This window comes from Pseudophryne corroboree, chromosome 2 (genome assembly GCF_028390025.1).
Source record: "Pseudophryne corroboree isolate aPseCor3 chromosome 2, aPseCor3.hap2, whole genome shotgun sequence".
In the NCBI taxonomy this organism is placed as follows: domain Eukaryota; kingdom Metazoa; phylum Chordata; class Amphibia; order Anura; family Myobatrachidae; genus Pseudophryne; species Pseudophryne corroboree.
In genome coordinates, this window is record NC_086445.1 from 696,674,075 (window position 1) to 696,700,106 (window position 26,032).

At 49.5% G+C, this 26,032-nt stretch overlaps 1 protein-coding gene across 1 annotated transcript in view; it reads right to left on the minus strand.

The window, feature by feature from the left end:
• The window catches only part of SNRPE (small nuclear ribonucleoprotein polypeptide E), a 93,794-nt gene extending 72,379 nt beyond the window's left edge, over positions 1–21,415 (minus strand). Inside the window, exon 1 of the mRNA XM_063957272.1 lies at positions 21,255–21,415. Coding sequence (XP_063813342.1) covers positions 21,255–21,308 — 54 coding nt within the window. The 5' untranslated portion in view covers positions 21,309–21,415. The remainder of the gene's footprint in view (positions 1–21,254) is intronic.
• Positions 21,416–26,032: the final 4,617 nt, after the last annotated feature.

Genomic DNA, 26,032 nt, shown 5'->3' on the forward strand with positions numbered 1-26,032 from the left:
ACCTTGGGGCCTTCCTGGCCTCACACCACGCAACATATTTTCGCCATATGCGGTGATAATGTTGTACGGTTACATCTTTTCTAGCTTTAATAAGCGTAGGAATGACTTCCTCCGGAATACTAGAGATGAGCGGGTTCGGTTTTACTCGGTTTTACTCGGTTCTCAAAACGACATCTAATTGGCTCACGGATGTCACGTGTTTTGGATAGCCAATAAGATTCGGTTTTGAGAACCGAGTAAAACCGAGTAAAACCGAATCCGCTCATCTCTACGGAATACCCTTTTCTTTTAGGATCCGGTGTTCAACCGCCATGCCGTTAAACGCAGCCGCGCTAAGTCTTGGAACAGACAGGGCCCCTGCAGCAGCAGGTCCTGTCTGAGCGGCAGAGGCCATGGGTCCTCTGAGATTAATTCTTGAAGTTCCGGGTACCAAGACCTTCTTGGCCAATCTGGAACAATGAGAATAGTTCTTACTCCTCTTTTCTTTATTATCCTCAGTACCTTGGGTATGAGAGGAAGAGGAGGGAACACATAAACTGACCGGTACACCCACGGTGTCACTAGAGCGTCCACAGCTATCGCCTGAGGGTCTCTTGACCTGGCGCAATATTTTTCTAGCTTTTTGTTTAAGCGGGACGCCATCATGTCCACCTGTGGCTTTTCCCAACGGTTTATAATCAGTTGGAAGACTTCTGGATGAAGTCCCCACTCTCCCGGGTGGAGGTCGTGCCTGCTGAGGAAGTCTACTTCCCAGTTGTCCACTCCCGGAATGAACACTGCTGACAGTGCTAACACGTGATTTTCCGCCCATCGGAGAATCCTTGTGGCTTCTGCCATCGCCGTCCTTCTTGTGCCGCCCTGTCGATTTACATGGGCGACTGCCGTGATGTTGTCTGACTGGATCAGAACCGGCTGGTTTTGAAGCAGGGGCTTTGCTTGACTTAGGGCATTGTAAATGGCCCTCAGTTCCAGAACATTTATGTGTAGGGAAGTCCCTGACTTGACCAAAGTCCTTGGAAGTTTCTTCCCCGTGTGACTGCACCCCAGCCCCGAAGGCTGGCATCCGTGGTCACCAGGACCCAGTCCTGTATGCCGAATCTGCGGCCCTCTCTGAAATGAGCACTCTGCGCCCACCACAGCAGAGACACCCTGGTCCTTGGAGACAGGGTTATCAACCGATGCATTTGAAGATGCGATCCGGACCATTGGTCCAACAGGTCCCACTGAAAGGTTCTGGCATGGAACCTGCCGAATGGAATCGCTTCGTAGGAAGCTACCATCTTTCCCAGGACTCGCGTGCAATGATGCACCGACACCTGTTTTGGTTTTAGGAGGCCTCTCACTAGAGATGACAGCTCCTTGGCTTTCTCCTCTGGGAGAAACACTTTTTTCTGGACTGTGTCCAGAATCATCCCCAGGAACAGTAGACGTGTCGCCGGAACCAGCCGAGACTTTGGAATATTCAGAATCCAACCGTGCTGGTGTAGCACCTCCTGAGATAATGCTACGCCGACCAACAACTGCTCTCTGGACCTCGCCCTTATCAGGAGATCGTCCAAGTATGGGATAATTAAAACTCCCTTTTTCCGAAGGAGTATCATCATTTCGGCCATTACCTTGGTAAATACCCTCGGTGCCGTGGACAGGCCGAACGGCAACGTCTGGTATTGGTAATGACAATCCTGTACCACAAATCTGAGGTACTCCTGGTGAGGATGGTAAATGGGGACATGCAGGTAAGCATCCTTGATGTCCAGAGATACCATGTAATCTCCCTCTTCCAGGCTTGCAATAACCGCCCTGAGCGATTCCATCTTGAACTTGAATTTTCTTAAATATGTGTTCAAGGATTTCAAATTTAAAATAAGAATTTACTTACCGATAATTCTATTTCTCGTAGTCCGTAGTGGATGCTGGGAACTCCGTAAGGACCATGGGGAATAGCGGCTCCGCAGGAGACAGGGCACATCTAAAGAAAGCTTTAGGATCACCTGGTGTGCACTGGCTCCTCCCCCTATGACCCTCCTCCAAGCCTCAGTTAGGATACTGTGCCCGGACGAGCTGACACAATAAGGAAGGATTTTGAATCCCGGGTAAGACTCATACCAGCCACACCAATCACACTGTACAACTTGTGATCTGAACCCAGTTAACAGCATGATAATAGAGAAGCCTCTATAAAAGATGGCTCACTACAACAATAACCCGAATTTTTTGGTAACAATAATTATGTACCAGTATTGCAGACAATCCGCACTTGGGATGGGTGCCCAGCATCCACTACGGACTACGAGAAATAGAATTATCGGTAAGTAAATTCTTATTTTCTCTGACGTCCTAGTGGATGCTGGGAACTCCGTAAGGACCATGGGGATTATACCAAAGCTCCCAAACGGGCGGGAGAGTGCGGATGACTCTGCAGCACCGAATGAGAGAACTCCCGGTCCTCCTCAGCCAGGGTATCAAATTTGTAGAATTTTACAAACGTATTTGCTCCAGACCAAGTAACTGCTCGGCAAAGTTGTAAAGCCGAGACCCCTCGGGCAGCTGCCCAAGATGAGCCCACCTTCCTTGTGGAGTGGGCATTTTAAGATTTTTGGCTGTGGCAGGCCTGCCACAGAATGTGCAAGCTGAATTGTACTACAAATCCAACGAGCAATCGTCTGCTTAGAAGCAGGAGCACCCAGTTTGTTGGGTGCATACAGGATAAACAGCGAGTCAGATTTTCTTACTCCAGCCGTCCTGGAAACATATTTTCAGGGCCCTGACCACGTCAAGCAACTTGGAATCCTCCAAGTCCTTAGTAGCCGCAGGTACCACAATAGGTTGCTTCATGTGAAATGCAGAAACCACCTTAGGTAGAAATTGAGGACAAGTCCTCAATTCTGCCCTGTCAGAATGAAATATTAAATAAGGGCTTTTATATGATAAAGCCGCCAATTCTGACACACGCCTGGCTGAAGCCAGGGCTAACAGCATCGTCACCTTCCATGTGAGATATTTTAAGTCCACAGTGGTGAGTGGTTCAAACCAATGTGACTTTAGGAAACTCAACACAACATTGAGATCCCAAGGTGCCACTGGAGGCACAAAAGGAGGCTGTATATGCAGTACCCCTTTTACAAATGTCTGAACTTCAGGCACTGAAGCCAGTTCCTTTTGGAAGAAAATCGACAGGGCCGAAATTTGAACCTTAATGGACCCTAATTTTAGGCCCATAGACAGTCCTGTTTGCAGGAAATGGAGGAAACGACCCAGTTGAAATTCCTCTGTAGGGGCCTTCTTGGCCTCCCACCACGCAACATATTTTCGCCAAATGCGGTGATAATGTTTTGCGGTTACGTCCTTCCTGGCCTTGACCAGGGTAGGGATGACTTCATCTGGAATGCCTTTTTCCTTCAGGATCCGGCGTTCAACCGCCAAGCCGTCAAACGCAGCCGCGGTAAGTCTTGGAACAGACAAGGCCCCTGCTGGAGCAGGTCCTTTCTTAGATGTAGAGGCCACGGTTCGTCCGTGAGCATCTCTTGAAGTTCCAGATACCAAGTCCTTCTTGGCCAATCCGGAACCACGAGTATAGTTCTTACTCCTCTCCTTCTTATGATTCTCAGTACTTTTGGTATGAGAGGCAGAGGAGGGAACACATACACTGACTGGTACACCCACGGTGTTACCAGAGCGTCCACCGCTATTGCCTGAGGGTCCCCTGACCTGGCGCAATATCTGTCTAGTTTTTTGTTTAGACGGGACGCCATTATGTCCACCTTTGGTTTTTCCCAACGGTTTACAATCAGGTGGTAGACTTCTGGGTGAAGTCCCCACTCTCCCGGGTGAAGGTCGTGTCTGCTGAGGAAGTCTGCTTCCCAGTTGTCCACTCCCGGAATGAACACTGCTGACAGTGCTATCACATGATTTTCCGCCCAGCGAAGAATCCTTGCAGCTTCTGCCATTGCCCCCCTGCTTCCCGTGCCGCCCTGTCTGTTTACGTGGGCGACTGACGTGATGTTGTCCGATTGGATCAATACCGCCTGACCCTGAAGCAGGGGTTTCGCTTGACTTAGGGCATTGTAAATGGCCCTTAGTTCCAGAATGTTTATATGAAGAGATGTCTCCAGGCTTGACCATAAGCTCTGGAAATTCCTTCCCTGTGTGACTGCTCCCCAGCCCCGCAGGCTGGCATCCGTGGCCACCAGGACCCAGTCCCGAATGCCGAATCTGCGGCCCTCTAGAAGATGAGCACTCTGCAACCACCACAGGAGGGATACCCTTGTCCCCGGTGACAGGGTTATCCGCTGAAGCATCTGAAGATGCGACCCGGACCATTTGTCCAGTAGGTTACACTGGAAAGTCTTGCGTGGAATCTGCCGAATGGGATTGCTTCGTAGGAAGCCACCATTTTTACCCAGAACCCTTGTGCATTGATGCACTGAGACTTGGTTCGGTTTTAGGAGGTTCCTGACTAGCTCGGATAACTCCCTGGCTTTCTCCTCCGGGAGAAACACCTTCTTTCTGGACTGTGTCCAGGATCATCCCTAGGAACAGAAGACAAGTCGTCGGAACCAGCTGCGATTTTGGAATATTGAGAATCCAATCGTGCTGCCGCAACACTACCTGATATAGTGCTACACCGATCTCCAACTGTTCCCTGGATCTTACCTTTATCAGGGAATCGTCCAAGTAACGGATAACTAAAATTCCCTTCCTTCGAAGGAATATCATCATTACGGTCATTACTTCAGTAAAGACCCGGGGTGCCGTGGACCATCCCTACGGCAGCGTCCGAACTGATAGTGACAGTTCTGTACCATAACCTGAAATACCCTTGGTGAGAAGGGTCAATTTTGACATGAAGGTAAGCATCCTTGATGTCCCGAGACATCATGTAGTCCCCCCTTCTTCCAGGTTTGCAATCACTGCTCTGAGTGACTCAATTTTGAATTTGAACCTCTGTATGCAAATGTTCAAAGATTTTAGATTTTAAAATCGGTCTCACCGAGCCGTCTGGCTTCGGTACCACAATAGTGTGGAATAATACCCCGTTCCCTGTTGCAGGAGGGGTACCTTGATTATCACCTGCTGGGAATACAGCTTGTGAATGGTTTCCAAAACTGCCTCCCTGTCAGCGGGAGACGTCGGTAAAACAGACCTTTGGAAACGGCGAGGGGGATACGTCTCGAATTCCAATTTGTACCCCTGAAATATTACCTGAAGGATCCAGGGATCTACTTGTGAGTGAGCCCACTGCGCACTGAAATTCATTGAGAACGGGACCCCACCGTGCCTGAACTTGTAAAGCCCTAGCGTCATACTGAGGGCTTGGCAGAGGCGGAAAAGAGTTTCTGTTCCTTGGAACTGGCTGATCTCTGCAGCCATTTTCCTCTCCCTCTGTCACGAGCAGAAAAGAGGAACCCTTTTGTCCGCTTGCCAACCAGGCCAGCGCCTGATAATACGGCGTCTTATTTTGAGAGGCGACCTGGGGTACATCCCCTCTTTTAAGGCAATACTTCCAAATGCCGTTTGGAATCCGCATCACCTGACCACTTTACTGGTATAATTGGACAACGCACCTATACTTGATGCCAGTTGGCAAATATTCCGCTGTGCATCATGCATATATAGAAATGCATCTTTTAATTGCTCTATAGGCAATAATATACTGTCCTTATCTAGGATATCATATTTCCAGTCAGGGAATCCGCCCACGCCAACCCAGCACTGCACATCCAGGCTGAGGCGATTGCTGGTCGCAGTATAACACCAGTATGTGTGTAAATACATTGTAGGATACCCTCCTGCTTTCTATCAGCAGGATCCTTAAGGGCGGCCATCTCAAGAGAGGGTAGAGCCCTTGTTCTTACAAGCGTGTGAACGCCTTATCCCCCCTAGGGGGTGTTTCCCAACGCACCCTAACCTCTGGCGGGAAAAGGTATACTGCCAATAACTTTTTAGAAATTATCAATTGTTATCGGGGGGAAACCCACGCATTTTATTTTTCAGATTCAGGAAAACTACAGGAAGTTTTTCCTCACCAACATAATACCCCTTTTTTTTGGTGGTATTCATATTATCAGAAAAGTGTAAACTTTTTTCATTGCCTCAATCATGCAATGTGTGGCCCTATTTGGAAATCACGGTTGTCTCTTCACCGTCGACACAGGAGTCAGTATCCGTGTCGGCGTCTGTATCTGAGGTAACGGGCGCTTTAGAGCCCCTATATGAGACGTCTGGACATGCACAAGCTGAGTAGCCGGCTGTCTCATGTCAACCACTGTCTTTTATACAAAGCTGACACTGTCACGCAATTTCCACAGTACATCCACTCAGGTGTCGACCCCCCAGGGGGTGACAACACTATTACAGACACTCTACTCCGTCTCCTCATCATTTTTCTCCTCATACATGTCGACACAAACGTACCGACACAGCACACACACAGGGAATGCTCTGATAGAGGACAGGACCCCACTAGCCCTTTGGGGAGACAGAGGGAGAGTTTGCCAGCACACACCAGAGCGCTATATATATATATACAGGGATAACCTTATATAAGTGTTTTTCCCTTTATAGCTGCTGTATTGTTTATACTGCGCCTAATTTGTGCCCCCCTCTCTTTTTTAACCCCTTTCTGTAGTGTAGTGACTGCAGGGGAGAGCCAGGGAGCTTCCCTCCAACTGAGCTGTGAGGGAAAATGGCGCCAGTGTGCTGAGGAGATAAGGACGCCGAGAAAGGGGCGGAGCCTATCATCCGTTTTCTTGTATGTTTTGGCAGGGGTTAAATGCATCCATATAGCCCAGGAGTTATATGTGATGCATTTATTTTAGCCATAAAAGGTTTTCTAACGATTTATTGCGTCTCAGGGCGCTGCCCCCCCAGCGCCCTGCACCCTCAGTGACCGGAGTGTGAAGTGTGCTGAGAGCAATGGCGCACAGCTGCGGTGCTGTGCGCCTACCTTTATCTGAAGACAGGAAAGTCTTCTGCCGCCGATTTTTCCGGACCTCTTCGCTCTTCTGGCTCTGTAAGGGGGCCGGCGGCGCGGCTCCGGTGACCCATCCAGGCTGAACCTGTGATCGTCCCTCTGGAGCTAATGTCCAGTAGCCTAAGAAGCCCAATCCACTCTGCACGCAGGTGAGTTCGCTTCTTCTCCCCTTAGTCCCTCGATGCAGTGAGCCTGTTGCCAGCAGGTCTCACTGAAAATAATAAACCTAAACTAAAACTTTCACAAAGAGCTCAGGAGAGCCCCTAGTGTGCACCCTTCTCGTCGGGCACAGAAATCTAACTGAGGCTTGGAGGAGGGTCATAGGGGGAGGAGCCAGTGCACACCAGGTGATCCTAAAGCTTTCTTTAGATGTGCCCTGTCTCCTGCGGAGCCGCTATTCCCCATGGTCCTTACGGAGTTCCCAGCATCCACTAGGACGTCAGAGAAAATGGGTCTCACCGAACCGTCCGGTTTCGGTACCACAAACATTGTGGAATAGTAACCCCGTCCTTGTTGAAGTAGGGGCACCTTGACTATCACCTGCTGGGAATACAGCTTGTGAATTGCCTCTAACACAGCCTCTCTTTCTGAAGGAGTCGTTGGTAAGGCAGATTTGAGGAAACGGCGGGGGGGCGGAGGAATGTCTCGAATTCCAGCCTGTACCCGAGATACCACTTGAAGGATCCAGGGATCTACCTGTGAGCGAGCCCACTGATTGCTGAAGTTTTTGAGACGGCCCCCCACCGTACCTGGCTCCGCCTGCTGAGCCCCAGCGTCATGCGGCGGACTTAGCAGAAGAAGCGGGGGAGGACTTTTGTTCCTGGGAAGTGGCTCTTTTGGGGGCGAAAGGACTGCACCTGATAATACGGTGCTCTCTTTGGTTGTGAGGGGACATGTGGCAAAAATGCTGACTTCCCAGCTGTTGCTGTGGACACTAAGTCTGAAAGACCATCTCCGAACAACTCCTCACCCTTATAAGGCAAAACTTCCATGTGCCTTTTAGAATCTGCATCACCTGTCCACTGCCGGGTCCATAACCCTCTCCTGGCACAAATGGACAGTGCACTTATTTTTGATGCCAGCCGGCAAATATCCCTCTGTGCATCTCTTATGTAAAAGACAGCGTCTTTAATATGCTCTACGTTTAGCAATATAGTGTCCCTGTCTAGGGTGTCAATGTTTTCTGACAGGGAGTCTGACCATGCAGCTGCAGCACTGCACATCCATGCTGAGGCAATAGCTGGTCTCAGTATAATACCAGTGTGTGTATATATAGCTTTCTGGAGAGCCTCCTGCTTTCTGTCAGCAGGTTCCTTTAGGGCGGCCGTATCCTGGGACGGCAGTGCCACCTTTTTTGATAAGCGCGTAAGTGCTTTATCCACCCTAGGGGGTGTTTCCCAACGTGACCTATCCTCTGGCGGGAAAGGGTACGCCATTAGTAATTTTTTTGAAATTACCAATTTATCGGGGGAAGCCCACGCTAGTTCACACACTTCATTCAATTCTTCAGAAGGGGGAAAAAATAAGAATTTACTTACCGATAATTCTATTTCTCATAGTCCGTAGTGGATGCTGGGGACTCCGTAAGGACCATGGGGAATAGCGGCTCCGCAGGAGACTGGGCACATCTAAAGAAAGCTTTAGGACTAACTGGTGTGCACTGGCTCCTCCCCCTATGACCCTCCTCCAAGCCTCAGTTAGGATACTGTGCCCGGACGAGCGTACACAATAAGGAAGGATTTTGAATCCCGGGTAAGACTCATACCAGCCACACCAATCACACCGTATAACTTGTGATCTGAACCCAGTTAACAGTATGATAACAGAGGAGCCTCTGAAAAGATGGCTCCCAACAATAACCCGATTTTTGTAACAATAACTATGTACAAGTATTGCAGACAATCCGCACTTGGGATGGGCGCCCAGCATCCACTACGGACTATGAGAAATAGAATTATCGGTAAGTAAATTCTTATTTTCTCTAACGTCCTAAGTGGATGCTGGGGACTCCGTAAGGACCATGGGGATTATACCAAAGCTCCCAAACGGGCGGGAGAGTGCGGATGACTCTGCAGCACCGAATGAGAGAACTCCAGGTCCTCCTCAGCCAGGGTATCAAATTTGTAGAATTTAGCAAACGTGTTTGCCCCTGACCAAGTAGCTGCTCGGCAAAGTTGTAAAGCCGAGACCCCTCGGGCAGCCGCCCAAGATGAGCCCACTTTCCTTGTGGAACGGGCTTTTTTCAGATTTTAGCTGTGGCAGGCCTGCCACAGAATGTGCAAGCTGAATTGTACTACAAATCCAACGAGCAATAGTCTGCTTAGAAGCAGGAGCACCCAGCTTGTTGGGTGCATACAGGATAAACAGCGAGTCAGATTTCCTGACTCCAGCCGTCCTGGAAATATTTTCAGGGCCCTGACAACATCCAGCAACTTGGATTCCTCCAAGTCCCTAGTAGCCGCAGGCAGGCACCACAATAGGTTGGTTCAGGTGAAAACGCTGGAACCACCTTAGGGAGAAACGGAGGACGAGTCCTCAATTCCGCCCTGTCCGAATGGAAAATCAGATAAGGGCTTTTACAGGATAAAGCCGCCAATTCTGACACGCGCCTGGCCCAGGCCAGGGCCAACAGCATGACCACTTTCCATGTGAGATATTTTAACTCCACAGATTTAAGTGGTTCAAACCAATGTGACTTTTGGAACCCAAACTACATTGAGATCCCAAATTGCCACTGGAGGCACAAAAGGAGGCTGTATATGCAGTACCCCTTTTACAAACGTCTAAACTTCAGGGACTGAAGCTAGTTCTTTTTTGGAAGAAAATTGACAGGGCCGAAATCTGAACCTTAATGGACCCCAATTTCAGGCCCATAGACACTCCTGTTTGCAGGAAATGTAGGAATCGACCCAGTTGAATTTCCTCCGTCGGGCCTTACTGGCCTCGCACTACGCAACATATTTTCGCCAATTGCGGTGATAATGTTTTTGCGGTTACATCCTTCCTGGCTTTAGATCAGGATATGGATGACTTCATCCGGAATGCCTTTTTTCCTTCAGGATCCGGTGTTCAACCGGCATGCCGTCAAACGCAGCCGCGGTAAGTCTTGGAACAGACAGGGTACTTGCTGGAGCAGGTCCCTTCTTAGAGGTAGAGGCCACGGATCCTCCGTGAGCATCTCTTGAAGTTCCGGTTACCAAGTCCTTCTTGGCCAATCCGGAGCCACGAATATAGTGCTTTCTCCTCTCCATCTTATCAATCTCAGTACCTTGGGTATGAGAGGCAGAGGAGGGAACACATACACTGACTGGTACACCCACGGTGTTACCAGAGCGTCTACAACTATTGCCTGAGGGTCTCTTGACCTGGCGCAATACCTGTCGAGTTTTTTAATCAAGTGGACGACTTCTGGGTGAAGTCCCCACTCTCCCGGGTGGAGGTCGTGCTGAGGAAGTCTGCTTCCCAGTTGTCCACTCCCGGAATGAATACTGTTAACAGTGCTATCACATGATTTTCCGCCCAGCGAAGAATCCCTGCAGCTTCTGCCATTGCCCTCCTGCTTCTTGTGCCACCCTGTCTGTTTACGTGGGTGACTGCCATGATGTTGTCCGACTGGATCAACACCGGCTGACCTTGAAGCAGAGGTCTTGCTAAGCTTAGAGCATTGTAAATGGCCCTTAGCTTCAGGATATTTATGTGAAGTGATGTATCCAGGCTTGACCCTAAGCCCTGGATATTCCTTCCCTGTGTGACTGCTCCCCAGCCTCGCAGGCTGGCATCCGTGGTCACCAGGACCCATTCCTGAATGCCCAATCTGCGGCCCTCTAGAAGATGAGCACTCTGCAACCACCACAGGATGGATACCCTTGTCCTTGGTGACAGGGTTATCCGCTGATGCATCTGAAAATGCGACCCGGACCATTTGTCCAGTAGGTTCCACTGGAAAGTTCTTGCGTGGAATCTAACGAATGGGATTGCTTCGTAGGAAGCCACCATTTTTTACCCAGAACCCTTGTGCATTGATGCACTGAGACTTGGTTCGGTTTTAGGAGGTTCCTGACTAGCTCGGATAACTCCCTGGCTTTCTCTTCCAGGAGAAACACCTTTTTTCTGGACTGTGTCCAGGAACAGCCCTAGGAAACAGAAGACAAGTCGTCGGAACCAGCTGCGATTTTGGAATATTGAGAATCCAATCGTGCTGCCGCAACACTACCTGAGATAGTGCTACACCAACTTCCAACTGTTCCCTGGATCTTACCCTTATCAGGGAATCGTCCAAGTAAGGGATAACTAAAATTCCCTTCCTTCGAAGGGATATCATTTCGGCCATTACCTTGGTAAAGACCCGGGGTGCCGTGGACCATCCCTACGGCAGCGTCTGAACTGATAGTGACAGTTCTGTACCATAACCTGAGGTACCCTTGGTGAGAAGGGTAAATTTTGACATGAAGGTAAGCATCCTTGATGTCCCGAGACATCATGTAGTCCCCTTCTTCCAGGTTCGCAATCACTGCTCTGAGTGACTCAATCTTGAATTTGAACCTCTGTATGTAAGTGTTCAAAGATTTTAGATTTAGAATCGGTCTCACCAAGCCGCCTGGCTTCGGTACCACAATAGTGTGGAATAATACCCCGTTCCCTGTTGCAGGAGGGGTACCTTGATTATCACCTGCTGGGAATACAGCTTGTGAATGGCTTCCAAAACCGCCTCCCTGTCAGAGGGAGACGTCGGTAAAGCCGACTATTGGAAACGGCGAGGGGGAGACGTCTCGAATTCCAATATGTACCCTTGAGATATTACCTGAAGGATCCAGGGGTCTACTTGCGAGTGAGCCCACTGCGCACTGAAATTCATTGAGAACGGGCCCCCACCGTGCCTGAGCTTGTAAGGCCCTAGCGTCATACTGAGGGCTTGGCAGAGGCGGGAAAGGGTTTCTGTTCCTGGGAACTGGCTAATCTCTTCAGCCTTTTTCCTCTCCCTCTGTCACGAGCAGAAAAGAGGAACCTTTTGTCCGCTTGCCAACAAAGGACTGCGCCTGATAATACGGCGTCTTATTTTGAGAGGCGACCTGGGGTACAAACGTGGATTTCCCAGTTGTTGCCGTGGCCACCAGGTCTAAAAGACCGACCCCAAATGTCCCTTTTCAAAGGCAATACTTCCAAATGCCGTTTGGAATCCGCATCACCTGACCATTTTACTGGTAGAATTGGACAACGCACTTAGACTTGACGCCAGTCGGCAAATATTCCGCTGTGCATCATGCATATATAGAAATGCATCTTTTAAATGCTCTATAGGCAATAATATACTATCCTTATCTAGGATATCAATATTTCCAGTCAGGGAATCCGACCATGCCAACCCAGCACTGCACCTCCAGGCTGAGGCGATTGCTGGTCGCAGTATAACACCAGTATGTGTGTGAATACATTTTTGGATACCCTCCTGCTTTCTATCAGCAGGATCCTTAAGGGCGGCCATCTCATGAGAGGGTAGAGCCCTTGTTCTTACAAGCGTGTGAGCGCCTTATCCCCCCTAGGGGGTGTTTCCCAATGTACCCTAACCTCTGGCGGGAAAGGGTATACACCAATACTTTTTAAGAAATTATCAATTGTTATCGGGGGGAAACCCACGCATCATCACACACCTCATTTTATTTCTCAGATTCAGGAAAACTACAGGTAGTTTTTCCCTCACCGAACATAATACCCCTTTTTGGTGGTACTCGTATTATCAGAAATGTATAAAACATTTTCCATTGTCTCAATCATGTAACGTGTGGCCCTACTGGAAATCACGGTTGTCTCTTCACCGTCGACACAGGAGTCAGTATCCGTGTCGGCGTCTGTATCTGCCATCTGAGGTAACGGGCGCTTTAGAGCCCCTGACGGCCTATGAGACGTCTGGACAGGCACAAGCTGAGTAGCCGGCTGTCTCATGTCAACCACTGTTTTTTTTTTGTTTGTTTTTTTAATACAGAGCTGACACTGTCACGTAATTTTCAACAGTACATCCACTCAGGTGTCGACCCCCTAGGTGGTGACATCACTGTTACAGACACTCTGCTCCGTCTCCACATCATTTTTCTCCTCATACATGTCGACACAAACGTACCGACACACAGCACACACACAGGGAATGCTCTGATAGAGGACAGGACCCCACTAGCCCTTTGGGGAGACAGAGGGAGAGTATGCCAGCACACACCAGAGCGCGCTATATATATATGCAAGAGAAGAATGAGGGGCGCGGAGTATAAGTGTAAATGCAAACAGTTCATTTAATTGTAGTACATAGATACATACATCTTAGTTTAGAATAAACGGCACAGTCAGTCCCCCTCGGTGTCTCCGGAACACATAACGACTAAAGTGACGAGCCTACGTCCTACATGCTGTCCTGATTCTATAACGCATTAACCGGAGAGCGGTGAGCGGTGAAGCGCCGGCGGGAGGTCTCCATATCGGATGTGTTCCGGAGACACCGAGGGGGACACACTCCGCGCCCCTCATTCTTCTCTTGCATATATATATATATATATTTATTTATTTATTTATTAAGAATTTACTCACCGGTAATTCTATTTCTCGTAGTCGATGCTGGGTACTCCGTAAGGACCATGGGGAATAGACGGGCTCCGCAGGAGACTGGGCACTCTAAAAGAAAGATTAGGTACTATCTGGTGTGCACTGGCTCCTCCCTCTATGCCCCTCCTCCAGACCTCAGTTAGGGAAACTGTTCCCGGAAGAGCTGACACAACAAGGAAAGGATTTGGAATCCAGGGTAAGACTCATACCAGCCACACCAATCACACCGTACAACTCGTGATAACTATACCCAGTTAACAGTATGAACAAAAAACTGAGCCTCATTCAAGAGATGGCTCATAACAATAACCCTTAAGTTAAGCAATAACTATATACATGTATTGCAGAGAGTCCGCACTTGGGACGGGCACCCAGCATCTACGGACTACGAGAAATAGAATTACCGGTGAGTAAATTCTTATTTTCTCGGACGTCCTAGTGGATGCTGGGAACTCCGTAAGGACCATGGGGATTATACCAAAGCTCCCAAACGGGCGGGAGAGTGCGGATGACTCTGCAGCACCGAATGAGCAAACTCAAGGTCCTCCTCAGCCAGGGTATCAAACTTGTAGAATTTTGCAAATGTGTTTGAACCAGACCAAGTAGCAGCTCGGCAAAGCTGTAAAGCAGAGACCCCTCGGGCAGCCGCCCAAGAAGAGCCCACCTTCCTTGTGGAATGGGCTTTTACTGATTTAGGATGCGGCAGTCCAGCCGCAGAATGTGCCAGCTGAATCGTGCTACAGATCCAGAGAGCAATAGTCTGCTTTGAAACAGGAGCACCCAGCATGTTGGGTGCATGCAGGATAAACAGCGAGTCAGTTTTTCTGACTCTAACCATCCTGGAAACATACATTTTTAGGGCCCGGACTACGTCCAGCAACTTGGAATCCTCCAAGTCCCGAAGAGCCGCAGGCACCACAATAGGTTGGTTCAAATGAAACGCTGATACCACCTTTGGGAGAAATTGGGGACGAGTCCTCAATTCTGCCCTGTCCATATGGAAAATCAGATATGGACTTTTACATGACAAAGCCGCCAGTTCTGACACACGCCTAGCTGAAGCCAAGGCCAACAGCATGACCACCTTCCACGTGAGATACTTTAGCGCCATGGTCTTAAGTGGCTCAAACCAATGGGGTTTCAGGAAATCCAACACAACGTTAAGATCCCAAGGTGCCACTGGAGGCACAAAAGGGGGCTGAATATGCAGCACTCCCTTAATAAACGTCTGAACTTCAGGCAGTGAAGCCAGTTCTTTTTGAAAGAAAATAGACAGGGCCGAAATCTGGACCTTTATGGACCCCAATTTAGGGCCCATAGTCACCCCTGACTGTAGGAAGTGCAGAAATCGACCCAGCTGGAATTCCTCCGATGGGGCCTTCCTGGCCTCACACCAAGCAACATATTTCCGCCATATGCGGTGATAATGTTTTGCTGTCACATCCTTCCTAGCTTTTATCAGCGTAGGAATCACTTCATCTGGGATGCCCTTTTCCGTTAGGATCCGGCGTTCAACCGCCATGCCGTCAAACGCAGCCACGGTAAGTCTTGGAATAGACAGGGCCCCTGCTGTAGCAGGTCCTGTCGGAGAGGCAGAGGCCATGGGTCCTCTGAGATCATTTCTTGTAGTTCTGGGTACCAAGTTCTTCTTGGCCAATCCGGAACGATGAGTATAGTTCTTATTCCTCTCTTTCTTATTATCCTCAGTACCTTGGGTATGAGAGGAAGAGGAGGGAACACATACACCGACTGGTACACCCACGGTGTCACCAGTGCATCCACAGCTATCGCCTGAGGGTTCCTTGACCTGGCGCAATATCTTTTTAGCTTTTTGTTGAGGCGGGACGCCATCATGTCCACCTGTGGCCGTTCCCAACGATTTACAATCAGTGTGAAGACTTCTGGATGAAGTCCCCACTCTCCCGGGTGGAGGTCGTGCCTGCTGAGGAAGTCTGCTTCCCAGTTGTCCACTCCCGGAATGAACACTGCTGACAGTGCTAGGACGTGATTCTCCGCCCATCGAAGAATCCTTGTGGCTTCTGCCATCGCCTGTAGTGAAGTCTCCTGACTTGACCACTGTCCTTGGAAGTTCCTTCCCTGAGTGACTGCCCCACTTCCTAGGAGGCTTGCATCCGTGGTCACCAGGACCCAGTCCTGTATGCCGAATCTGCGGCCCTCGAGAAGATGAGCACTCTGCAGCCACCACAGCAGAGACACCCTGGCCCTTGGGGACAGGGTGTTCAACCGATGCATCTGAAGATGCGATCCGGACCATTTGTCTAACAGATCCCACTGAAAGATCTTTGCATGGAATCTGCCGAAGGGGATTGCTTCGTAAGAAGCCACCATCTTTCCCAGGACTTGCGTGCAATGATGCACCGACACCTGTTTTAATTTCAGGATGTCCCTGACCAGAGATGATAATTCCTGGGCCTTCTCCTCCGGGAGAAACACCTTCTGTTCTGTGTCCAGAATCATACCCAAGAACAGCAGACGCGTCGCAGGAATCAGCTGCGACTTTGGGATATTCAGAATCCAGCCGTGCTGTTGCAACACTTCCCGAGGTAGTGTTACGCTGACTAACAACTGCTCTCTGGACCTCGCCTTTATAAGGAGATCGTCCAAGTACGGGATAATGATTACTCCCTTTTTCCGAAGGAGTATCATCATTTCGGCCATTACCTTGGTAAATACTCTCGGTGCCGTGGACAGACCAAACGGCAACGTCTGGAATTGGTAATGACAGCCCTGTACCACAAACCTGAGGTACTCCTGGTGAGGTGGGTAAATGGGGACATGCAAGTAAGCATCCTTGATGTCCAGCGACACCATAAAATCCCCCTCTTCCAGGCTTGCAAAAACCGCCCTGAGCGATTCCATTTTGAACTTGAACTTCCTTATATAAGTGTTCAAGGATTTTAAATTCAGAATGGGTCTCATCGAACCGTCTGGTTTCGTTACCACAAACATTGTGGAATAGTAACCCTGTCTCTGTTGGAGGGGAACCTTGATTATCACCTGCTGGAGGTACAGCTTGTGAATAGCCGCCAGTACTACCTCCCTTTCCCTGGGAGCAGCTGGCAAGGCTGATTGGAGGTAATGGCGAGGGGGAGTCGCCTCGAACTCCAGCTTGTATCCCCGAGATACAATTTGTACAGCCCAGAGATCCACCTGTGAGCGAACCCACTGGTTGCTGAAGTTCCGGAGACGCGCCCCCACCGCACCTGGCTCCGCCTGTGGAGCCCCAGCGTCATGCGGTGGACTTAGTGGAAGCAGGGGAGGATTTTTGTTCCTGGGAACTGGCTGCCTGGTGCAGCTTCTTTCCTCTACCCCTGCCTCTGGGCAGAAAGGATGCGCCTCTGACCCGCTTGCCTTTCTGAGGCCGAAAGGACTGTACTTGATAATACGGTGCTTTCTTAGGCTGTGAGGGAACCTGGAGGTAAAAAAGCCGACTTCCCAGCTGTTGCTGTGGATACGAGGTCCGAGAGACCGTTCACAAACAATTCCTCACCCTTATAAGGCAAAACCTCCATGTGCCTTTTAGAATCAGCATCACCTGTCCACTGCCGAGTCCATAATACTCTCCTGGCAGAAATGGACATTTCATTAATTCTAGATGCCAGCCGGCAAATGTCCCTCTGTGCATCCCTTATATATAAGACGACGTCCATTATATGTTCTATGGTTAGCAAAATAGTATCCCTGTCGAGGGAATCAATGTTGTCTGACAGGGTATCAGACCATGCTGCTGCAGCACTACACATCCATGCTGAAGCAATAGCAGGTCTCAGTATAGCACCTGAGTGTGTATACACAGACTTCAGGATAGCCTCCTGCTTTCTATCTGCAGGCTCCTTTAGGGCGGCCGTATCCTGAGACGGCAGTGCCACCTTTTTTGATAAGCGTGTGAGCGCCTTGTCCACCCTAGGAGATGTTTCCCAACGTAACCTATCCGATGCCGGGAAAGGGTACGCCATCAGTAACCTCTTAGAAATCACTAGTTTCTTATCAGGGGAACTCCACGCTTCTTCACACAATTCATTTAACTCATCAGATGGGGGAAAAGTCACTGGCAGCTTTTTCTCCCCAAACATAATACCCTTTTTGGTGGTAACCGGGTTAATGTCAGAAATGTGCAATACATTTTTCATTGCAGTAATCATGCATCGGATGGCCCTTGTGGACTGTACATTTGTCTCATCCTCATCTACACTGGAGTCAGACTCCGTGTCGACATTTGTGTCAGCCATCTGAGCTAGTGGGCGTTTATGAGTCCCTGATGGCCTCTGAGACGCCTGGGCAGGCGCGGGTTGAGACCCCGGCTGTCCCAAGGCTGCTGCGTCATCGAACCTTTTATGTAAGGAGTTGACACTGTCGGTTAATACCTTCCACATATCCATCCACTCCGGTGTCAGCCCCGTCGGGGGCGACACCACACATTGGCTCCTGCTCCTCCTCCACGTAACCCTCCTCATCAAACATGTCGACACAGCCGTACCGATACAACGCACACACACAGGGAATGCTCTGACTGAGGACAGGACCCCACAAAGTCCTTTGGGGAGACAGAGAGAGAGTATGCCAGCACACACCACAGCGCTATATAACACAGGGATTTACACTAAAAAGAGTGATTTTTTCCAATAGCTGCTTCTTATCACATTTGCGCCTAAATTTAAGTGCCCCCCCCCCCCCTCTCTTTTTTACCCTTGTTGTATTAGATACTGCAGCGGAGAGCCTGGGGAGCGTCCTTCCAGCGGAGCTGTGAAGAGAAAATGGCGCTGGTGTGCTGAGGAAGAAGGCCCCGCCCCTTCAGCGGCAGGCTTCTCCCGCGTTTTGTATAATGTTAATGGCGGAGTTTTTTGCACATATACAGTTTTATAGACTGTATTATGTGCATTTTGTGCCAAAAGGTAATCTAATTGCTGCCCAGGGCGCCCCCCCCCCAGCGTCCTGCACCCAACAGTGACCAGAGTGTGTGGTAAGCTGCGGGAGCAATGGCGCACAGCTGCAGTGCTGTGCGCTACCTTAATGAAGACAGGAGTCTTCAGCCGCCGTTTTCGTCGTTTCTCTTCTGTCTTCTGGCTCTGCAAGGGGGACGGCGGCGCGGCTCCGAAACGGACGATCGAGGTCGGGCCCTGTGTTCGATCCCTCTGGAGCTAATGGTGTCCAGTAGCCTTAGAAGCACAAGCTAGCTGCAAGCAGGTAGGTTTGCTTCTCTCCCCTCAGTCCCACGTAGCAGTGAGTCTGTTGCCAGCAGATCTCACTGAAAATAAAAAACCTAACAAATACTTTCTTTTCTAGCAAGCTCAGGAGAACCCACTAGGAGCACCCAGCTCTGGCCGGGCACAGATTCTAACTGAGGTCTGGAGGAGGGGCATAGAGGGAGGAGCCAGTGCACACCAGATAGTACCTAATCTTTCTTTTAGAGTGCCCAGTCTCCTGCGGAGCCCGTCTATTCCCCATGGTCCTTACGGAGTTCCCAGCATCCACTAGGACCTCAGAGAAATATTATATACACACATACATATCTATCTATCTCTGGACACGATCCAGATCAGAGTCCCTTTTTCATTATCACCACCACTTGGGTAAGCTATGCTACTAACCCTAAATCAGGATATAGGGGTATATTCAATTGCAGTCGAAAACTGCCGTCTGTCGAAAAGACAGCAGTTTTCGACTTTTTAAGGTCGAATCCTGATTTGACCTACTCAGAGCTTTTCGACAAGTTGAGGCATTCGACTTGTCGACAAGCACGTGGATCGGCGGAATAGCTGCCGATCCACGTGTTGATGTCGAAAACGGGGCCAAATCCGACAGGTTTTGGCCCCCTTTTCGACTATCTCAATCAGACAACAAAATGTAGTCCCGGAGGAGGCGAGGGGGGAAACCGCAGGGAGACAGCCGGCGGGCATAAAGGAGATCAGCACTACAGCTGGATGTCACTCACCCGAGCACACGGCAGCTTCCACCCGGCTCCAGCACGCTGCTGAAGCCGGGTGGAAGCCGCTGTGAGCTCTGGCGGGTGAGTGACATCCTGCTGCAGCGCATCTCCTCTGGCTGCCGCCGGGTGTCCCCCCTCGGCTCGCTCCCCCCCTCTCCTCCTCTGGGTCCCATCTAAAAATCGACTTGAAAAAGTCGAATTTTAGATGGGATTGAATAGTGGTTGTCGGATCCATTCCGACAATACATGTCGGAATGGATCAGACTTTAATTGAATATACCCCACGTACTCACCCACGGGAGTAGAGTTTTGATTGTTACTCAGATGAATCACCGGCGCATTGGAGAGCAGCTTCCTGCATTCAATGTGGGCCGTCAGCGTTGGCCTTTCAGTGAGTACCCGTGGTGAGTCACCTCCTTACGTGCCGAGATGACCTGCGGTAATGGCAGAGTGTGATGGAGTGTTCCTGGCGTGTTTTTCCTGAAGGGGGAGGGCGATCCCAGGTTCAGTGGTGGTGATGTCAGCTGTTCAATATGAAAGGCAGCTTCAAAGAAGTCTGCTAAATTGCTCATAACTACAACTGAACCTGGGTTCACCCTCCCTCTTAAGGAAAAACACTCCATCACACTGTGCCATTACCGCTGGTCATCTCTGCACGTAAGGAGGTGACTCACCACGAGTACTCACTGAAAGGCTGATGGCCTACATTCACTGCAGCAGACTGCTCTCCAATGCGCCGGTGATTCAGCTGAGTGACGATCAAAACTCTACTTCCGTGGGCGAGAATATATCCTGATTTAGGGGTAGTAGCAAAGCTTACCCAAGTGGTGATTATAATGAAAATGGGACTCTGATCTGGATCGCATCCAGGGATGATTATATATATATATATTAGACATACGGTCTACAAATAAAACACACTCAACCAATGGACACTTGAACAGGTGTAGTGACATCTGTTTCATTTCCAATATGAACATTGCATGGGACTCTTTACCGTTATTTGATTACCTTGATGGTGATATGTTATATAAAATCTGCTAACACTACTTTTATTTTGTGATTAAATTTTTACTTTTAAATCAGCACTCCTTTTTAATAAGGCTGTAAGCTTAAAACCAGTGCTGGTGGCTGTCAAGCACAAAATGTGGACAAACAAACAAATCTTGTACCACACCACATAATTGAACCTAAGGATGACATAAAACACAATTTACTTAATTGAATATTTCTATGTAAATCGCTCAATAAGAAACTTTTGGTGTAGGGGTGCTACGAAAAATAAAATCTGAAGATTGGGAACCACTGCACTAAGTTAATAAAACGACATCAGTACATTCATCCCCCATACACATCTGACCCAACGATGGGTATTAGCTAGAATTGACCCACACTGCCCTAATACAGACAAATACATATAAGCAGCAGCGGTCACATCTCATTCCGACATTTATAAAAAGCCAGTGCGAACATAAGGGGAACCTGCAGCTGGGTACTGGCATGAGGGCAGCCCTGATTTTACCCACATTGCCCACCCCAGCCCCGGTGCTCTCTGCCCTGCACGTCCGGCTATCGGTTGTATACGGCCATCTGCGGAGAGTATCAGAGGCCGGATACAGCCACCATGGCGGCGGAGAGCGGGAGACAGACAGCAGGGAGGGAGCACGTGTGCGGAGGCCCAACTGCAGGGGGTACGTAGCTCTGTCTGATCCCGGAGAGAGACCACCCCGCCCGGCATAAGGATACGATGGGCTGCACCATCACTTTCTGAACCTTCGGACCCTGCCCGCGATACGCCATCTCTGCCTGCTGCTCCGGAGCGCTCAAGAAAACCGGAAGCGGAAACACAAAACACAGCAGACAAAGCGTCGTGCGGCAAGAAACGCTGGTGAGCCGGAAGCGGAATAGACGTCACGTAGCCTTCACCCCGGAATATGTTTAATTTGTGTGTGTTATGTTGGTTATGGTTAAAACCGAGTTGGAGAAAGGACCTCCGACGTCACAAGGGGGAGGAGCCACGTCACCATGGGTAGGTGCCATACCCGAACGGTTGATTCTATATCGGAATGGGAGAAGGGACCTTCTGACGTATCTAGGGGAGGAGACACGTCACCAGGGGGAGGAGCTACGGGCGAACAGGGTACCGAAAAGTACCCTCGTGGGCTCGCTTCGCTCGCCACCTGATTACTACAGGTAATAGTTAGTGGTGTGGATAGTAGAGGAACTATCCCGCTGGCCTAGCTCCTCCCCCTTGAGTCGTGGCTCCTCCCCCAGACGGAAAAGGTCCATTAGCCCACTTGATTCTAGCATCTACCATACCCGAACGGTAGATGCTAGAATCAAGTGGGCTAAGGGACCCCGAAGCGTGGCGAGCGAAGCGAGGCCGCGAGGGTACTTTTCGGTACCCTGTTCGCCCGTAGCTCCTCCCCTGTGACGTCTATTCCGCTTCCGGCTCACCAGCGTTTCTTGCCGCACGACGCTTTGTCTGCTGTGTTTTGTGTTTCCGCTTCCGGTTTTCTTGAGCGCTCCGAAGCAGCAGGTCAGAGGTCCTTTCTCCAACTTGGTTCTAGCATCTACCGTTCGGGTATGGCTCCTACCCATGGTGACGTGGCTCCTCCCCCTTGTGACGTCGGAGGTCCTTTCTCCAACTCGGTTTTAACCATAACCAACATAACACACACAAATTAAACATATTCCGGGGTGTAGGCTACGTGACATCTATTCCGCTTCCGGCTCACCAGCGTTTCTTGCCGCACGACGCTTTGTCTGCTGTGTTTTGTGTTTCCGCTTCCGGTTTTCTTGAGCGCTCCGGAGCAGCAGGTCAGAGGTCCTTTCTCCAACTTGGTTCTAGCATCTACCATATTTTGTTTTGCATTTAGATGCTTATGTCATATGTAGGCATGTGCAGTTTAATGTAGTGTGTGGCATCCTGACTTTCTATATAAAGACTAACCCTCCAACTGTACCTTGTACCCTCTAACATGACCCATTCCATACCTCCCAACTTTGCAGTCATTAAAGGAGGGCCGCCAGCGCCGAATTTAGGGGGCGTGGCCTCGCAGCAAGTGCCACAATCGCAAGCCTCGCCCCCATTTTCGTCATTGTGGGGGCATGAACAGTGCTGTGAGAGCTGCTGGCCATGCCCCCTGTCCCGCTCTGCCAGGATATTATTATTATTATTATTATTACATTTTATGTATTAGGCGCCACGTGTTTCGCAGTGCCGTACAAAGGACAGTACAGGGAGACAAACATAGCATTACAGTAAATAAATAACAGAAATAGAGTACAGGTAAAATAGAGCACCACACGTTCTGGGTCTGGGACTGAGGGTCGACAGCACAAAGGTCGACACACTTTAGGTCGACGCCAATTGGTCGCCACGCCTTGGGTCGACATGGACAAAAGGTCGACATGGAAAAAGGTCGACATGAGTTTTTTATGTTTTTTTGGTGTAGTTTTCTTCGTAGAGTAACCGGGAACCCCAATTAGTGCACCACGTCCCCTCGCATGGCTCGCTTCGCTCGCCATGCTTCGGGCATGGTGCCTTCGCTCTGCTACCGCTTCGCTCGGCACACTATACCGTTCCAATCGTAGTCCACGTGGATCGTTAAGTATGAAAAGGTTCAAAAAAAGAAAAAAATTGTGAAAAACTCATGTCGACCTTTTTCCATGTCGACCTTGTTCCTGTCGACCTTTTGTCCATGTCGACCTTTTGTCCATGTCGACCTAAGGTGTGTCGACCAATTGGCGTCAACCTAAAGTGTGTCGACCTTTGTGCTGTCGACCTGGAGTCCGGATACCCTACTGGACACCATTAGCTCCAGAGGGATCGTACACAGGATCTCACCCTTTGTCGTCCGATCCCGGAGCCGTGCCGCCGTCCCCCTCGCAGAGCCGGAAGACAGAAGCCAGATGAAAGAAGCAAGAAGACTTCGAAATCGGCGGCAGAAGACTCCAGTCTTCATATGAGGTAGCGCACAGCACTGCAGCTGTGCGCCATTGCTCCCACACTACACCCACATACTCCGGTCACTGTAAGGGTGCAGGGGGGGGGGGGGGGGCGCCCTGGGCAGCAATTATAGACCTCTTTGGCAAAAGTTTGCATAATATACAGTTGGGCACTGTATATATGTATGAGCCCCCGCCAAAATTGTACATGAAAGCGGGACAGAAGCCCGCCGTCGAGGGGGCGGGGCTTCTTCCTCAGCACTCACCAGCGCCATGTTTTTTCTCCACAGCACCGCTGAGAGGAAGCTCCCCAGTCTCTCCCCTGCAGTTACACGGTAGAAGAGGGTAAAAAGAGAGGGGGGGCACATAATTAGGCGCAAAAATCTATATAAACGGCAGCTACTGGGTTAACATTAAGTTACTGTGTTGTTCCTGGGTTAATAGCGCTGTGGTGTGTGCTGGCATACTCTCTCTCTGTCTCTCCAAAGGGCCTTATGGGGGAATTGTCTTCAGATGAGCATTCCCTGAGTGTGTGGTGTGTCGGTACGTGTGTGTCGACATGTCTGAGGTAAAAGGCTCCCCTAAGGAGGAGATGGAGCAAATATGTGTGTGAGAGGGTGTCTCCATCGACAACGCCGACACCTGTTTGGATATGTGTAATTAAGTGCTAAGGTGAATTTATTGCACAAAAGATTAGAGAACAGACAGGAAATCTACCCATGTCTGTCCCTATGTCGCAGAGACCTTCAGAGTCTCTCAATGCTCACTATCCAAAATAATAGACACTGATATCGACACAGAGTTTGACTCCAGTGTCGACTATGATAATGCAAAGTTACAGCCAAAATGGCAGAAAAGTATTCAATATATGATTATTGTAATAAAAGATGATTTGCATATCACTGATGACTCATCTGTCCCTGACACAAGGGTACACATGTTTAAGGGGAAGAAAGCTGAGGTAAATTTCCCTCCTCTCATGATGAAAAAGAGCGGGAATCTCCAGACAAGAGACTGCAGTTTCCCACAAAGAATTCTCAGGCAGTATCCTTTCCCCACTAGGGCCAGGATATGATGGGAATCTTCCCCTAGGGTGTCAAGCTATTCTCAGGGATCCTGCAGATAGCGTGCACTTTCTGGTACACTACTCAGACCGGCGATTGTGTCGACATGGGTTTATAGCGCTGTGGCAGCGTGGACAGGTACCTTAGCAGAGATGGAGACCCTAGTATGTATATAGATATATATGTATATATAGAGATATATATATATATATTAAAGATGCTGTCTTAAGAGATATGTATATATAAAAGATGCCCAAAGAGACAGGAGTATACTGGGTCCTAGAGTCAAAGCTATGTCGATTTCTGCTTGACGTGTCCTGTAGAATATGCAATGGACAGATGATGCCGACTTAAGAGGCATATGGAAGGCTGAGAATTGTGTGGAGAAGGGTTCTCGGACCTGGTCTCCACAGCTATAGCTGGTAATTCTGATATTTTGCCTTATATTCCTGCACAGCCTAGGAAAGCACGACATTATCAAATGCAGCCTTTCCAATAAAGAAACAAGAAAGTCCGAGGTGCGTCCTTTCTTGCCAGAGGCGGGGGCAGAGGAAAGAAGCTGCACAACACAGCTAGTTCCCAGGAACAGAAGTCCTCCCCAGCCTCTACAAAAATCCACCGCAGGTTGCTGGGGCTCCACAGGCGGAGCTTGGCCCGGTGGGGGCACGCCTTCGTAAGTTCAGCCACAAGTGGGTTCACTCCCTGTTAGATCCCTGGGCAATCGATATTGTGTCTCAGGGATACAAGCTGGACTTTGAGAAGATGCCCCCTCACCGACGGCCCTACCGGCTTCCCCCCACTAGAGGGAAACAGTGTTAACTGCAATTCACAAATTGTATCTTCAACAGGTGGTGGTCAAGGTTCCCCTCCTTCAACAAGGAGGGGGTTATTATTCGACCATGTTGTAGTCCCAAAACCGGACGGTTCGGTCAGACCCATATTGAATTTAAAATCCCTGAACATATACCTGAAAAGGTTCAAGTTCAAGATGGAATCGCTAAGAGCGGTCATTGCAAGCCTGAAAGGGGGAGATTTTATGGTGACTCGGGACATAAAGGATGCATACCTTCATGTCCCCATTTATCCACCTCATCAGGCGTACCTCAGAATTGCGGTACGGGATTGTCATTACCAATCTCAGACGTTGCCGTTTGGTCTCTCCACAGGCCTCGAGAATATTCACCAAGGTAATGGCGGAAATGATGGTGCTCCTGCGGAAGCAAGGTGTCACTATTATCACGTACTTGGACGATCTCCTCATAAAAGCGAGATCAAGAGAGCAGTTGCTGAACAGCGTATCACTTTCTCTGGAAGTGTAACGGCAACACGGCTGGATTCTATATATACCAAAGTCGCAGTTGGTTCCTTCAGCTCATCTGCCTCTCCTAGGCATGATCCTAGACACAGACCAGAAAAGGGTTTATCTCCCGATAGAGAGAGCTCAGGAGCTCGTGACACTGGTCAGGAATCTATTAAAACCAAAACAGGTGTCAGTGCATCACTGCACTC